Source organism: Periplaneta americana, chromosome 1, assembly GCF_040183065.1.
Source record: "Periplaneta americana isolate PAMFEO1 chromosome 1, P.americana_PAMFEO1_priV1, whole genome shotgun sequence".
NCBI classification, from domain to species: domain Eukaryota; kingdom Metazoa; phylum Arthropoda; class Insecta; order Blattodea; family Blattidae; genus Periplaneta; species Periplaneta americana.
Genome location: NC_091117.1, coordinates 63,746,598 through 63,763,572, shown reverse-complemented (window position 1 = coordinate 63,763,572; position 16,975 = coordinate 63,746,598). Strand labels below are relative to the sequence as shown.

Sequence of the window (16,975 nt, the reverse complement as noted above, 5' to 3'; positions counted from 1 at the left end):
TTTGTTTTCGTATGTTAGTGTGATGTATTTTTTTGTGTTCTTGTGTTTTTTGTGATTATGTTTTGTCTTTCTTATTATGTTAGGGTTGTATCTGTTTTCTTGTGCTATGTATTTGGTTGTGTTTAGCTCTTATTTGTAGTCTTGTTGGCTCATTGATATGTTGAGTAGTCTGTGTACCATTGTTCGGAATGCAGCTAAACAGAAGTTTTCATTGGAAGATTAGAGAGGTTTTACTAGATTTGTAAAAATTATATCTGTCCTTGAGAAGAACCATGATGATTCTATGGGTAATTTTGTTAGAGTGAGGCGAGATTTTGAACATGTAAACTCTTAGGAATGATATTATTCGATCTGTAGGGCTACTAAATCAGAAAGTTGGTAAGGCAGCATGTTTCAGGCAGTGATAGGCCTATATGCAGTTTTTCAGATTACGGAATTTTTAAGTAGGTGCATCGAGATTTGTATTTTGTTTCACTTATACATTACAATAGATGGTTGAATTATTTTTACTAAAAAAAAGAAAACATCACACTCTGTGATATGCTTGTAATTGGAAAAGATACTCAGCATAGTAAAGTTATGTACAGATACAAAAAGAAAATTTAGAGCTCCCTTATTGTATATGTTTCACTTACAACACACTGCTCATGTGCAGTAAGAGCTCCTGTATATATGCTATTTATGAACAGTCGTGCGAAATTGTTGCCTACATACAGGTGGACTCCCATCAGGACTCGCTCCAAATTTTAATTCCGTATCTGTACCTATGGAGTTTTGTTGGTAAGGTTAGGTTAAGGACAACATATTACAACTGTATTCTTTCATATATTTTTAATTAGAATATATAACATACGCATTTATACTACGTGACAAACTGGAGGAACATTAAAACAGATTAAGTAAAGTTTGACACGTTTACAAAGTTGAGATTGGTATGTTGGTTATTTTCACACAGTGTTAATACATACAAAGATAAATACAGGCACTATTATAAAAGCAACATAAATAATGACTTAGAATAAGTTAACAACTTATACAATAATTGATGACTAAAGTTCTTGCCATAGTTACAAGAGTAAAGCAAACACGATATGCTATTAATTAAAAATACAATGCATAAAATTGAATATTGGCAATAATGATAGGTATTTGCTATTTAAGATATTGCTCAGAAATTATCAACATTTCATTTCAATATAAAAATACAATTTTAAGAATTTCTAAACTACTATCCATTACTAAGGTAATACTATGTTTTCTAACATCGTGTTTGGAGACCCGTATGAAGCGAGCTTTCTCTCAGACTTAATCTGTTCCAAAGCGAAAGACATTAACAACATTTAAATTTGTTTAACTAAAATATTTACTTGTAAAAACCACTGAAATATAGTCGTATTTCAAATTGTATGTCTATAGGTTTTCTTATGAAACGATTTTCATCAATCTTACTGGTTGAATTGTATGCAAGACTTGCACATATTGAAAACTGTAAGATCTCAGAAATCGTCCGGAGCTAGAGAACATCTTGAGATATATTGAGAGCAGAAACTGTAAACAATTTCGTGCTTTTTAAATTCAGACAATTTTGCAGATCAGAAAGACATGTTTGTTTAATATGTTTTTGTTGTTCTTTACTCCTTAGAACTGACTTTGCTTAGACCTTGCGTCCTTGTCAGCTGTCACATTTACTTTCCACTCAAAGTTGACTGCTGTGGTTTGTAATGCAGCACGTGAACGTGGTCAATTTTATTTAGTTCTATTCAGCTACAACAAGCTCGGCTGGTACGAAACATGCCTCTGCTCACATATGAGCTTGGCTAACTTGTAAGAAAAGGTTTAATACTGATATCACAGTTTTAGACTGAATGATTCAAGAGAATATCTTTGTGCTTCTCTTGACAAGTGGCGAAGATTGATGCCTTTTCCTCGTTATATACATAACATTGCTCTGTGCGAAGTAGTCTTCGATCTGTTCGAGGGATTTTCCTTGCGTTTCTGGCAACAGCAAGTACACCAAAAGTGTGCAAGCAACGGAAGCTACAGCGAAGATCCAGAACAGTCCATGAGCACCCAGACTCTCTGACATGGCGGGGAAGGATTTAATAGCGAAACACATGCCCACATCATTGATGGCATAGATATACCCGCAAGCAACGCTTCTGATCTTTGAGGGCAAAACCTCGCCCATCATCACAGACGGAAGGACGAAAAATCCACAAGTGTTTGCAGCTACAAAACCGAGGACCAAAGCCGTTGCGATCCAGGATGAGCCAGGGATGTCGAAGGCCGAGGTAGCCTGAATGTAGAGGAAGGTTCCTAGAAGGAAGGCCATCAGCGAGCATCCGATACCTGAGACAATGGCAAGAGGTCGTCGGTTGATCCAGAAAAGGAGGAAGCAAGCGATGACGATGAAGATGACGCGAACGATGGAGATGAGCACAGTGGAGAGCTTGCTGTCGACTCCGTCTGCCTCGGCCACTGCTGGGATCTCATCCACCTTCTGCATGATGGCGAGGGAGAAGAAGATGAGGATGTTGGTGCCGCAGATGATTTGGAACAGGTTGAAGGCGTGGATGATGAGGAAGGGTTTGAGCACACGTGCTCTGAGCAGCATCTTCCAGTTGTTGGAGTTACTGCTGATGCGTTCGCGTTCCTCAGCCTGGATGTTCGACAGAATCTTATCCAAGTCGCGTTTTGCCTGTAACAAGCGAGACTTACTTACTGTATACGCTCTACTGTATAAATATCAGGTGAATTGTAATGTAAATTGTTTCTAACACATTGTAATGGGGGTTATGACTATTTTTTTAACTTCTATGGTTTTAAGAGTATATGTACGTGAACGATTACAAATATTATCAGAAAATGCAGGCTTTAAATTTCTAAAATTTTATAAGAAAATGAACTCAAAATTGGACAAAGATTACAAAGTACCACAAGAAGACTTATTAGAATTTAAATATCTGATAAAAGTATAAAAAAGTTACTAAACCAGTTTTATCAAAGTATGAAAAAAACAAAAGAATTCTGCAGTTACATCATTTGGTAACCATAACATTGTTATTGTCTCTCTGACATCTTTAATAATTTTTCTGCATGCAATAAACACTTATTTCTGAAAAGTAGACTACTCTCAGACATGTATTGTATTGTTTATTTTAATACAATTAATTTTTTTATTTGTCCTATATAAAATATATTAAAATTTACATAATATTTTGTGACCTAATTTTTCTATTTTCAAAGATATGGATATTATTATAGCGAGTCTTTTGCATAAATGGACGTTAAATCAGTGTACAAAATTTCAGAATTCTATTTCTATTGGCTGTGGAGTTATGAATTAATATGTGTGAAAATTGTCAAATGTTGGAAAATTTAATTTAAGGTAAAAAGTGAATACTAAAAAAATATTATTAGTAACCTTTTTATACTTTTATCAGATATTAAGTTCTAATAAGTCTTGTTGTGGTACCTTGTAATATTTGTCCAATTGTGAGTTCATTTTCTTATAAAATTTTAGAAATTTAAAACCTGCATTTTCTAATAATATTTGTGGGCGTGCACGTACATATACCCTAGCTGTCATTATTACATTTGTATCACGTGTCTATACAGTTAACGGTACATGCTATACGAAATTTTACCTATATGGGTTTATTAGTTGTCACGTTATTAAGATTTTTACCTGTTAATTGAAGAAGTGAGAATGATACAGTCCTATGCCACACAGAAAATATTTGGCAGGAGAGCGTATTGAAAGTTCAGAGTCCAATGCTATTAGGTGCGGTGTCATAATTTCTTCAGCGTATATTTACTTCATTTGTTGAGTAAATTTTATAATATTTAATAGTAGTTTCCACATACGTATAAGAAATTAATTCGCACGAAAGATTATTTTTGTTGACTGTCTCATTCTGACCCTTCAATTACTAGTCGACATAAATTCCACTTTGCGTGACAGTTTTAATTGGACTGAACTGATTTTTTTCTTTTCAGAAATACACCTCATATATGTATTACAGAAAGAACTCTGGTCCTTATTATCTAGTACAGTATATATTTTACTGCGTACAAATTTTTAAAGTGTAATTGTTATTATTGCTTTTTAAAGTGAATTATTAATGCACATCGACTGTTAAAATTTATACTAAAACCCAATGAACTTAAACATCCAGTGAAAATTTTAATTATTGTACTTATTACATTTCCAGAAATTTTAAACCGACTTGAATAAGAAATGTGCCCTCAAGAAGTATTTTATATATAGAAAATAACGAAAATAAAGAACTAAGAAAACAGCGAGTCAAATTCTACCGAACATTTACATTTATTTATTTAATTATTTTCACTCACTCACTCACTCACTCACTCACTCACTCACATTTGAAAGTACACAAATATATTGTCCACAAAAGCACCTTATCATATAAGTAATTTCATTATGGAAGAAGAAATAATAATAATAATAATAATAATAATAATAATAATAATTTATTGCTAGAACATTGTTTTTTATATAAATCACTATAGCACCCCCATAAAGAGTACATACTAGTGCTCAGGAGCCATTCCATAAAATTTTAAGACTAGTATTTAATTAATTAACAAACAATAAAAAGTAAAACGCAGGTATTGTAGTAATTGAAACTTTATATTTTCTCCCCAAAGAATGTTTTAATTGATTTTTTAAAATATGGAGCACTAACAAAATACAATGCATAGGCTACTGTAGAATTTATAATATTTACAATGAGAAATCAGAATGTAATGTAAGAGAAGAGTAGCTACTTAATTGATCATGTTTGAGAAAATTTGTTTTTAAATACATTATCTGTTAGCGAAATATTATCAAATAATTTAATGTGTTGAAAACGACGCATTCTAATTATAGGTGAATTCTTATGTCTAACTCTTCTTGATCTTTGGATTGGAAAAACTGCATTTTTGCGTGACGTAACGAATGTTACATAGAAAGGACGTAATTTAAAAATTTCTTTTGAATCTACTTCATTTGTTACGATTTTCCTCAAGAAGAGAATTGCATGTGCTGATTTGTGATGAGATTGAATACTGGACGCTGATCTTAGCTATAGCCTATTCTTGATGTTTGAATGGGGCATAAATATTGGCTTGAAGTTAAAAAGAGCGGTAGAGATAAACAGATAAACATCTTCGGCAAATATATAATCTTGACAGAAAAACCGCGGTGAATAAATTGAACAAACCTGTCGTCTCATCGAATATAATATAAGTGTAGCTAAACAGATCTAAACTTGAAGATAATACTTGTGGCTCCAAAAAGGAAGGCAGAGGAGTATGACAGGAAAATCCACTCGCTTTCGAATTTAATTTTTGTACATTAACTAAAAGCTGTATCTTACCTCTGTTTCCCTTCCGGGTCCCCACACCCAGTTGAGCGCCCTCTCTGCGGCCTTGCTGCGCCCGCACCTCGCGAGCCAGATGGGGCTCTCGACGACGAAGAACTGTGAGATCAGGCACACGAGAGCCAGTACCGCGCTGACACCTGCTACGAGCTGCCACGACCACAGCACGCCCAACATGGACACCAGGAATATGCCCAGCGACATGAATACGAAGCCCAGGCAGCACAAGACGCCGCGGATACGAGGGTCGGCCAGCTCGTCCAGGAGCACCTGCGCGCAACGGTACCAGTTAGCATTGAGAAGGGCAGGAGCAGCCGAGGCACCAGATAGAAGGAGAAACAAAGAGAAGAGGCAGGAGAGGATAAAGAAGCATGAGAAAAGACCAAAAAGAAGGGAGAAAAAGAGGAAGAGATATGGAAATATGATAGAAGAGAAAGAAAGTGAAAAAGAAGAGAAGATAAAAGAAAGAAAACAGAAAAAGGATAAAGAAAACAAAATAAGTCAGTCATAACATTTGAAAATCATTATATCATAATAATCTCTTCGAAGTCAATGTGGAGCCGTATTCAGAATTTAGGTACATAAATAATAATAATAATAATAATAATAATAATAATCTTCTTCTTCTTCTTCTCCCTTCAAGGTTTAGGTGATATCACCTGTTCCGGTCTCTATCGTCCAGCCACCTCTTGCGAGGTCTACCCAGATCCCTTTTCCCGATCGGGCGATAATTCATTATCTTCTTTGGTAGCCTATTCTCTGCCATTCTGTCAACATGATCTTTCCATTTTGTTTTATTTTCTTCTACCATGTCGTGTAGTGAGAAAATATTGAGATCTGATCTTATTGTTTCATTTTTTATTTTATCGGCTTTAGTGCATCTTCTTACGTATCTCATAAATTTCATCTCTGCTGATTGTATACGTGATTCTTCTTTTTTTGTTATTGTCCATGATTCAGAGCCATATATAAGAGTAGGTACAGCCATAACTTTATAAAATTTCATTTGAGTTTCTTTTCTCGCTTTTCTTCCTAAAGTTCTTCCAATTGTTCCACATATCATCTGAAATCTATTAACTTTCTTCTCAATATCTTTCTCATAATTAAAACTAATATCACATCCTAGATAATTGAAGTGGGATACTTGTTCTAAAATGTTTCCATTTACTATTATCTTAGATCTAACAGGATTTTTCCCTTTAAAAGCCATTATCTTTGTTTTGTTTGCAGATATAGTTAGATTGTAAAATATTGCGTTTTGGCTTAATCTATACACTGCTCTTTGTAGGTTATCTTCTGTTTCCTGGATAATTATTTGATCATCAGCGTATAGTAAAGTATTTAAAGGTGTGTTAGATTCTATTTTAATCGCAGTCTGTATTTCATCTTTCCACTTCAAAACTAGATCGTCAATATATAAATTAAACAGAGTGGGTGATAAACTGCACCCTTGTCGAACACCTAAATTTGTTAAAATTGCTTCTGACACTTTAAAACCTGAGCTAATAACTATTTTGGTATTTACATATAAACTCTTAACGGCACTAATAAGGTGCTTAGGAAAGCCTCTTATTTCCAGTATTTTCCATAAAAGGGGTCTTTTCACTTTATCGAAAGCTTTTTCATAGTCAATGAATGCTAAGTGGGTTTCCAAACCAAACTCTCGACGTTTTTCAATAATCTGCCTCATTATAAATATATTATCACTAGATGAGCGTCCTTTTCTAAAGCCTGATTGTTCCTCTGATATTACTACATCAGCAATAGCTTGTAATCTTTGATTAAGAATTTTTCCATAGATTTTATATCCTGCATCTAATAAGGTTATTCCTCTATAGTTTCCTGTGTCATTTCTATTACCTTTCTTGAATAGGGAAATAACTTTGGCTGTATTCCATTCCATGGGCACTGAACAATTTTTCCAACACATGTTCAGAAAATGAAGGAAACAGAATTTTAATATCATCCCACCATATTTAATTAGTTCAGCATTAATTCCGTCCAATCCAGTAGCTTTTCTATTTTTTGTTACTTTTAAAGCCGCTTCTAATTCTTTTATGTCTATTTGATCTATAGAACTACTGTCACTTTCTACATAATAATTCTCTTCACAGTTTTCATCATACCATAAGTTTCTGTAGTGTTGTATCCATTGGTGTTCTGTAATAATGTTAATACTTGCAGTATTAATAATAATAATAATATAATATAATTATTATTATTAGAGCCCGGATGTTTGGCAAAATGCCTTTTTTTACTGGGTGGAAGTAAATCATTATTTGCATAGATATAAATGTGATTTGGAGTAAATCAAAGTGACAGGGCCAATTTTTATCTTGTTTCTTACTAATAAATGTCTTTTTTGTGATTTTAAACCAATATTTCTTGTTTATTTGCAATTTTCTAATTAATTGTAATGTAATGTATATGAAATTCAAATATTTGAAACATTGACTAACTTTACTAACAATAGTAGATAAAAGTAATTTATTTCGGTACTTAATCTGCTAATAATCGTGATTTAATACTATTGGTGTAATATGAATAATGATTGAAAATCCACAGTTAGAAAGATAATAATATTGTCATGTCTTCACGATACCAACAATCAGCTTTATAATTTTAAATATTAAGCTCATTCTCATAGAAGTTGTCACGTAAAGTAGCCACGTTCAATTAGTAGGCTAGCGGTGTCAAAGAGGACGGAAGCTTTGTAGTTTCAATAATTTTAATTATGTCGCGCTGTCCATTGTCGTCAAGTCTTTTGAAGGCCGCTCCAATAACTCCACGCGGAGTGTATAAACCAGAGTTGCACATTTTAGCAGTGTGTCTTGTTCTAGTTCACAGTGAAAATTAATTATATTACAGTTCTTTAAATAATTAATTTAAAATAAATAATCTAAATAATCTTCAAATTAACTCATGCTTTGAGCAATTAAGCCTAGCTCATATCCATGTTATATTAATATATAGCAGCAACAAACAAGACGTGACAACGTCGCATTTTCATTTTATTATCGGTGCATGCAATAAAGACCTACAAATCTTGAAAGGAATGCCGCTGCCTAATAATTAAACGAGGCAACTATAGCATTTGCAATTGTTTGCGTTCATATTTTCAAATCTTTCTGTTGTTACAATTTTGTGCTACACGTGTTTATTATTATGTATTTATTATTTGTTATTGTCGGGTGATAGAAGATATAAGATCGGTTAGCTAGAATGCTTAAATTCAGTAAACTTCATGCTTACGTTAGCTAATTTGTTGCCCATGTGTTTTCAACCGATGGAACAGTTTTGTTATGTAAGGTTTATGGAAAGACAGTTAATCACAAACAAAAAGTATTTTATAAGTCAACATGTGTCACCTACGAAGTAAATGTGTGAGTTATGTTGATATAATTTAAATTTATTGCTAAAATATATTATGCCTTTTTAAAATTTATGCCTTTTTCAAAGATCATTGTGCATTATTTTTTACGTTTTTATTGCCTTTTTTGCCTGCCTAGTTTAATCGTTATAAATGCCTAAACATCCGGGATCTAGTAATAATAATAATAATAATAATAATAATAATAATAATAATAATAATAATAATAATAATAATAATAATAACAAACATATATTTGGAAATAAGCGTTTCTTACTATTGGTGCTCCTGCAGTCAATCCCTTAGCAATGCCATCAATAACGATGCCAATGTATATCATGATGTGGTTCTGGGCGAAGGTGATGAGGAGCCATCCGGGTATAAAAATGACGAATCCCAGCTGCATGGTGGTTTTCCTTCCGATGTAAGACATTAGCACACCACAAAGAAGGCTGCCCAGTGGAGACGCGATTGTGTACACCATAGCTAGGGAAAAGAACATAATTCATTAATCACGATATCCTGTATGGTAAGGTACTGATTATAGGTAAAAGGTTGGGGAGGAGGGGCAAACGGCTTGCACTTCAGACACTCATATGGGTCCATTATACACTATTTACCAAAAAGTAATTGGGCACTGTTTTTGCGAATTATTATGGATGAAAGTTGAGATTAAAAGAACAGATTATCAAAACAAGAAGATGCCTTATCATCTACTTTGCACGTGCATAATATTTTGACATGCAATTAAGAAATGAAGCATACAAATGCTCTAAAATCCGCTCCCTAGCTACAGGGACATCATTTTATTTTTGCTTCAATTTTTATTGTGCCTGAGTTTTTGAATGTACTTCACTCCCACCCCTTCTACTAATGAAGTTCAACCGTCTTCTACACACAGATCCAAGGCCGCATATAGTAAACAGCACTGAGTTAGTGAGTATAGTACGTTCCAGAAATATGTTCGCGTTTTCCAGTGACGAAAGAGCTTTCAATATTGAATCATATTTTCGCACAGGTACTGTCCGTTTGCCTACGTCGCATTCCGATTTCCCCCACCTGCTTCTGCTCGCCCCTCTGTAAAAGCACGGCTGTCTTAGCTATTTTCTGAAAACATTAATTTCTGTTAGGAATTGGACGTTTACGTAATATTATAAAACTGTTTAAAATAACTTAAATAAAAGGGCCTCGTTAAGTAATTAACTGTCACGTGATTTCCCCCCTTTCTACGATCTTACGGCATAACCACTTGGACGGACAGTAGATAGCATGTCTGAGTAATTTTATCTGTGCGAGTCGGGCAGAAGTGAAGATTGAATTTACAGTAGCCTACTTAAGGTACTCTTTTATAGAATAGGTACAGAATTATTTCAACATCAGTTACTAGTACGAAGGACGAAACTTGTAATTGGAATTAGATGCAATAGTCTATAGTGCGATAATATGCACAAAAGAACTGAGGCCTGTATCGAAATGAACGGTCACAATTTTCAAAAATGTGTTTAAATATCCATATTATGATTAATTTTCAATTTAATTTCATTCTCTATATCGTACGCTAATATGCTGTAGACAGTATAATATACACTGCATAATGAATACGTTCGCATGGCTAACTCAGTTCGTGAGTAAAAACACTCATTGTTAATACAGTACTGTATTAAGATTAAACAAAAACCTAATGAAAATTATCGAACTCAAAATCGCGATATTTCCTAGTTTACGTAAATGAATGAACTACTTTTCTTCCCTCCTATATCTAGTAGAGTGATTTGTTTGTGTTTTACGCCAGTATCATCGAACTACAGTCGTGGAAGGGGTAGCAATCTGTGTTTCCGATTCTCTAAATGTATAGCCAGGTTAATATTAAAAATGTAAGTAAAAATAAAATGATGTCCCTGTATAACTATACTGAAAGCTAGTTTCTAATTTGTAGAAGCGATCTCGCTCATTGCTTCCCCTCATGAACGTCACAGACTGTCAAATCGAGGTGAAGGCGAAGTCTGACGACTGCGAAGCCAACTCACGTGCGCCGCGGGCGAGGGGTCACGGTGGAAGATCTCACGAGAAACCAGATGGGCAAGACTTTTCCTCGTACTATCCCGGTCAAGTATTTCGAAAATTCATTATAATCGTACTGACTGATGATGATATTTCTTATAGACTGAAGTCGTTCTGATCGTACTATTCTAGGAAGGTCTTGCTGTTTGAATCAGTTTTCTTGCAAACCGGTTTTTTTTCCTTGTCTTGCAACGATCGGTGCAACACGAAACATTCTTTTACTGGGAACGACTCGTGCACTTCAGCTGTTTGTCCCACGTCCTTGTAAATAGCTATTCGTATTTGGAAACTTTTTCTTGTTAGTTGTCTTTGTTAACATTGAAATGTTCAAATCAGTTTCCGATACGTATTTAATTCTTTTAGGAAGAATGCGAAGAATTCCATGTGAAAGGTACAGGGAAAGAACGAGCTTGTCCACTTCAGCAAATTGTTCAGGAAAGCAGTTTAAAGTCTGTCTTTAGCATATTCTTTTCTTTTATGTCCAATCTGACATCTGTCACATCACTATTAGTCTGCTTGCATTATCACATTCTTTCATTCATGGAATTCTATTCCACACAACATGCATAACTCATTTTTAGAAAAAAAGTGGACAAAGTCCGTACTTTCCCTGCACCCTTCATATATAAGACAACAAAATTAGTATTCGACAGATTCGACAGATATTGGAGAAAAATGGGAGTATAAGGGTACAGTACATCAGTTATTCATATATTTCAAAAAGGCATATGACTCGGTTAAGAGAGAAGTTTTGTATAATATTCTTATTCAATTTGGTATTCCCAACAAACTAGTTCGATTAATTAAAATGTGTCTCAGTCAAACTTACAGCAGTATAGGCCAGTTTCTATCTGATACTTTTCCAATTCACTGCGGACTAAAGCAAGGAGTGCACTATCACCTTTACTTTTTAACTTAGCTCTAGAATATGCCATTAGGAAAGTTCAGGATAACAAAGAAGGTTTGGTATTGAACGGGTTACATCAGCTGCTTGTCTATGCGGATGACGTGAATATGTTAGGAGGAAATCCACAAAGATTAGGGAACACACGGAAATTTTACTTGAAGCAAGTAAAGCGATAGGTTTGGAACTAAATTCCGAAGAAAAAAGTATCTGATTATGTCTCGTGACCAGAATATTGTACGAAATGGAAATATAAAAATTAGAGATTTATCCTTCGAAGAGGTGGAAAAATTCAAATATCTTGGAACAACAGTAACAAATGTAAATGACACTCGGGAGGAAATTAAATGCAGAATAAATATGGGAAATGCGTGTTGTTATTCGGTTGAGAAGCTTTTGTCATCTAGTCTGCTGTCAAAAGATCTGAAAGTTAGAATTTATAAAACAGTTATATTATCGGTTGTTGTGTATAATTGTGAAACTTGGACTCTGACTTTGAGAGAGGAAAAACGATTAAGGGTGTTTGAGAATAAGGTGCTTAGGAAAATATTTGGGGCTAAGAGGGATGAAGTTACAGGAGAATGGAGAAAGTTACACAACGCAGAACTGCATGCATTGTATTCTTCACCTGACATAATTAGGAACATTAAATCCAGACATTTGAGATGGGTAGAGCATGTAGCACGTATGGGCGAATCCAGAAATGCATATAGAATATTAGTTGGGGAGGCCGAGACGTAGATGGAAGGATAATATTAAAATGAATTTGAGGGAGGTGGGATATGATGATAGAGAGTGGATTAATCTTGCACAGGATAGGGAGAGCTTATGTGAGGACGGCAATGAACCTCCGTGTTCCTTAAAAGCCATTTGTAAGTAAGTATTATGAGTGTTTCTGCTGAGGTATAATTTGATTGTTTTAACGTTTAGATTATCCAGTCAAAGTAAATAAATTTTCGTAATTGAGGAGTTAACGGACTTCTTTCTTACCGATTGAGGATGCGGTGTCCATGTCCGCGTGTAGGCTGCTGTTGGTGGTGTTCAGCTGGGGCAGCAAGATGTTGGAGTATCCCACGATAAATCCTCCGTGGACGGCACTCAAGCATACAACAAATGCCAGCACAGCCTGTGAATAATACAAGAGTATTCTTCTATAATATGTTAAGAAGGTCTCTTAAGCCTGTAGGAGTTTTCTCTAAGCCAGAAAATTGTTACACTTCTTCGATATGATACTATACTTCATTTCATAATGTATGACAGGGGACGTACAGTAAATACTGCCGGCAGAAAGAGACAGAAGTATAATTGCTATTGAACCAATTGCAGAGGTTTCATTCCACGCTTATCTTGAAGTTGGGCGCTCTGCTATTGGTTGAATTGCAATTATATTTTTCTCCTCCTCTGCTGACAATGTTTACTTCTCCTGTCAGAGGTTATGGAACGAAGTATAGCAATTTGTGTGTAGCTTTGAAGTTGAACCATGTTTTATGCTTACCTGTCTTACAAGAGATCTCATCCCGGATTGTGTCTCGCACTCGAAGTCCTGAGATTCTTCATCGGGTTGTTTACTGGTGTACGTCGTGACGTTCATAGTGGGAAGAACAGGATTTGGTTCCTTTTCAACAATCGGCGCAACTTCTTCCGGCCTAAATTTCAATAACCGCTTTTTAGTTTTTGAACATACTAGTACAGAGAGAAGCTTATATGCAGATATTTACAAAGATAATTTATGAAACAAAACTATTACGACCATCATAACACGTGTACAGTGTTATTAAAATGAAATTTGATGCTAAAAATTATTCATGCAATTTTTGTGATATTATCTGGTATGTTTCGTTAAAAATAAATATAAGGCATTCTTAGCTTTTTAATATATGATATAATATAGTAAGAAAAAACATAAAACCCTTTTTAAAATTAATTTTCTTACCTTAGCATTACTTCGTGCTGGTTAGGAGCCATCTTTCTCTGTTCTGTCGTATGTGGCAATAGTTTTTCTTTCTATCTAGTATTGGATATGTATGTCTCTGGAATAAACATGTACAATATGTATTATGCACAATAGAAGAATGTAAAGATCACTTTTCCCACTGAAATATCAATATTCTAATCATTAAAACAATATGTATGAGGAATGGGCCTTTTGGTCTAAGCAGTTATCCATAGAATCGTAAAATATTATTACGCATTCACAATTTAATGTAACTCTCTGGTACTCTGATTAACATAGCTAAAAATCAGCTTCCTAAAACAACAAATACGACCAATTCAAGATAGGCAGCTTGCACAGAGGTTCTGTGTGTGGAAGAGAAAGAGGAACGAGAGAAATTTTAATTTTTCTGCCCAAAAATCGAAATTGGATCCACTATATTTGTAGCCACGAACTCTAGGAATTCACGAAAATATATTAGCAAATGTTTTGGGAGAAAGGTGAATATATTACAAAAATCATACATCTTGATTACACAACTTTTAACACTATACCACTTTTAACACTTTATCGCTACCGAAGATGGCCCATAACAGGCCGAAACTAGTCAATCAGGTGCTATAATATTTAACACGCGAAAGCTATATAATACATATTTCGAAATATAAAAATCATCAGTAATTTTAATTTTAGACTGATTTTTTAATATAAAACTGGAAATGAATATAGACCTACGAATTAGCAATGTAAATTTATACTAATGAACAATTCCTTCAAAATATGAGTATACTTTATTGTGCTGTACAATAGAGGAATTCAATATAAGCATAATATATGAAATGTTTTAGCAGAGATATGGTCAATCATAAAACTGTATTATCTCTTTACGGGACTCAAAAATTTCGAATATTACTTTGAAATATCTATAAACAAATATACAGAATAAACCGTATGTAATGTCATTAATTTCAGGGAGTTATTCTTTGAGATATTTCAAACAAAAATATTTTATTACAATTTTTCTCGTTTTTGCTCCCTTTTCGAGATGAAATTGTTTTATATGAAACATTTCATAGCGTGTTTTGGGAAAGCCATTGATTTAATTCTCTATATTCTTAGTCGGTTTAAGAGGGCAATGTATTATGTTAATATATCATTGAAAGAATTTTAGATTTTATCCTTTAATTGCGCAGGAATTTCATTTGAACAAATGTAACATTTAAAATTCCGTTGCAGAACGAAAAGTTACATTTGTTCCGATTAAATTTCTCACTTTTAAACATCAAAACTAAAATTCTTTCAATAATGTATTATCATAATACACTGCTCTCTTAAATTGACTAAGAATATTGGGAATTCAATCATTAGCCTTCCCAAAACACGATATGAAATATTTCATATAAAACAATCTTTATCTTGAAAAGTAAATAAAAACGAAAAAAAATTGTATTAAGCTTTTTAGTTTGAAATATTTCAAAGAATAACCTCCTGAAATTTATGACATTATTTACTGTTCATCTGTATTTTCTTAATTATAAAATCATCAATGAATACCTAACATTTAAAAATTGGATGGATGGTTGCACAAAAAGCTTATGTTAGTAAGAGAATTGGAAAAAAATGGTTATAACTTCGTTGTAAATGAAAATCTAAATTGTTACTTTTCGTTAAACGTAATATTTAATGTCTGTATGTGTGAAAAGCATAACAATAAATACTCATTTTTATTAGTCTGTCCAATCATTTTGGATTTGCCTTGGGACACAGAATAGCTCATAATAAAATTTAAAATGAAAAATTATATAAACAGGTTTCAAACAAAAGAAATTAAGACGTATAACAAAAAAGAGACCTAGTACAATTTAAATTGAGTGTATATCATATAGATGCTGGCGAAATATCGCTACGGAAAATTTTATTATGGTGGTGACGATGGCATCTCCAAATTCTCTCTTCAGCTTGAATTTTTCCCTATACTTTACAAACGTAATATTGTAATATAATATATTATATTATTGGAAAATTTAGATGACATTGCTACGAAGCTAAAATAAATACTGTTATAGGCAACGTGAAGAAATTTGGAATAGTTATGTTCAATGCTTCTAGTGTTAAGAGCACTGGGACATGATTAGGGTCAGAAAATATAATTTTCATTTTTCCTTACAAAAAATTCAGAAACCTTTGCATAACTAGTTTCTTTCCCTTTGATTTTGGACTTTTAAGTACGTGAAAATGAGAGTTTAAAAGTGGCTCCCATTACATTTTTTATTTTACTTTCCCTGTAACTTCTCATTTTTCAATTTCAGGTACGCTTTTCTCATAATGTATTTATCGTAGAAGGCTGATTTTTGTGCATAGCATTGCATGAAGGAGTTAATGGAAGGTTTAGAACTTTTAGAAACATTTGATTATTAATAGAAAAGTTATATAGAGTATAAAAATTAATTAAATCAGATCACATAAATTAATCTTTTTAGGTATATTATATAACTTGAAAGGTCTTTGACTTCAATAACCAGTACGATTTAGAAAAACAATACAAAATGTGAACAATTTTGTGATTTGAAGTTTTTTTTAGAAAACTTTACTAGTGTGAATCGATATGTGTTCTACTATGATTTTGCATATCGATGGCTAAGAAGTGATGCCTCGTATCTGTAAATTTGCAGGTGAATAAAAACAATATTTAAAAATTATTATTATTTTTTCAAAATAGACAAATTGTTTATATGTTTCTGCTTTACAAGATAAAGCCTACTCGAGGACAAAATATTAATTAACTGTGAAATTTTGTGAAAATAATAATAATAATAATAATAATAATAATAATAATAATAATAATAATATCAATAATAATAATATGGTTAATATAAATAATAGTTCAGTTAAACTAAATGATCATTTTTGTAGATATCACTTCTTAACCATCGAGATAATGAATATATTAGCAATCAGAGCTAAAATAATAATTATACAAAATATTTAACTTTAGGCTCAATTAGTAAAAAAAATGTTGAGTAAATGGCAACATTTTTATGGTCACAGCTCAAAATGTATTGGACATACTGTAGTTAATTTTGAAATTATTATATGCTAACACGAAAAAAACATGCAGAACACTTCACAGGTCCTTAAATTGACCAGAATCTATTACTACTGTGATAATATAGTAACAGACCAAACGTACCTGCAGGTTGTACAGGCAATGTTGTGTCTGCCCCGGTACTTCGCAGACGTATGGCCTGATCTACCAGCGGTCAACTAGTTTTATACCTTCAATTCAAACTCACATTTTCCTCCATTCGTAGAAGACTATA

At 33.3% G+C, this 16,975-nt stretch overlaps 1 protein-coding gene across 1 annotated transcript; it reads right to left on the bottom strand.

The window, feature by feature from the left end:
• Window positions 1-816: 816 nt before the first annotated feature.
• Window positions 817-16,954, bottom strand: LOC138696379 (facilitated trehalose transporter Tret1-2 homolog). Its single transcript, XM_069821270.1, has 7 exons — window positions 16,846-16,954; window positions 13,656-13,752; window positions 13,218-13,368; window positions 12,713-12,848; window positions 9,035-9,243; window positions 5,385-5,657; window positions 817-2,698 (listed from the first exon to the last, which is right to left on the bottom strand). The coding sequence occupies exons 2-7, from the start codon at window positions 13,685-13,687 to the stop codon at window positions 1,871-1,873; spliced, it is 1,629 nt and encodes a 542-aa protein (XP_069677371.1). The 5' UTR covers window positions 13,688-13,752; window positions 16,846-16,954; the 3' UTR covers window positions 817-1,870.
• Between the last annotated feature and the right edge of the window lie 21 nt (window positions 16,955-16,975).

What these genes read in the sequence shown, in the direction of transcription:
- LOC138696379 (XM_069821270.1), bottom strand. Translation starts at nt 13,687, where the DNA reads ATGGCTCCTAACCAGCACGAAGTAATGCTAAG. An exon ending in TGACTGCAGGAGCACCAATA is followed by an intron (nt 5,658 to 9,034) that starts GTAAGAAACGCT and finishes CGTTGCGCGCAG; the next exon opens with GTGCTCCTGGACGAGCTGGC. An exon ending in GACCCGGAAGGGAAACAGAG is followed by an intron (nt 2,699 to 5,384) that starts GTAAGATACAGC and finishes CGCTTGTTACAG; the next exon opens with GCAAAACGCGACTTGGATAA.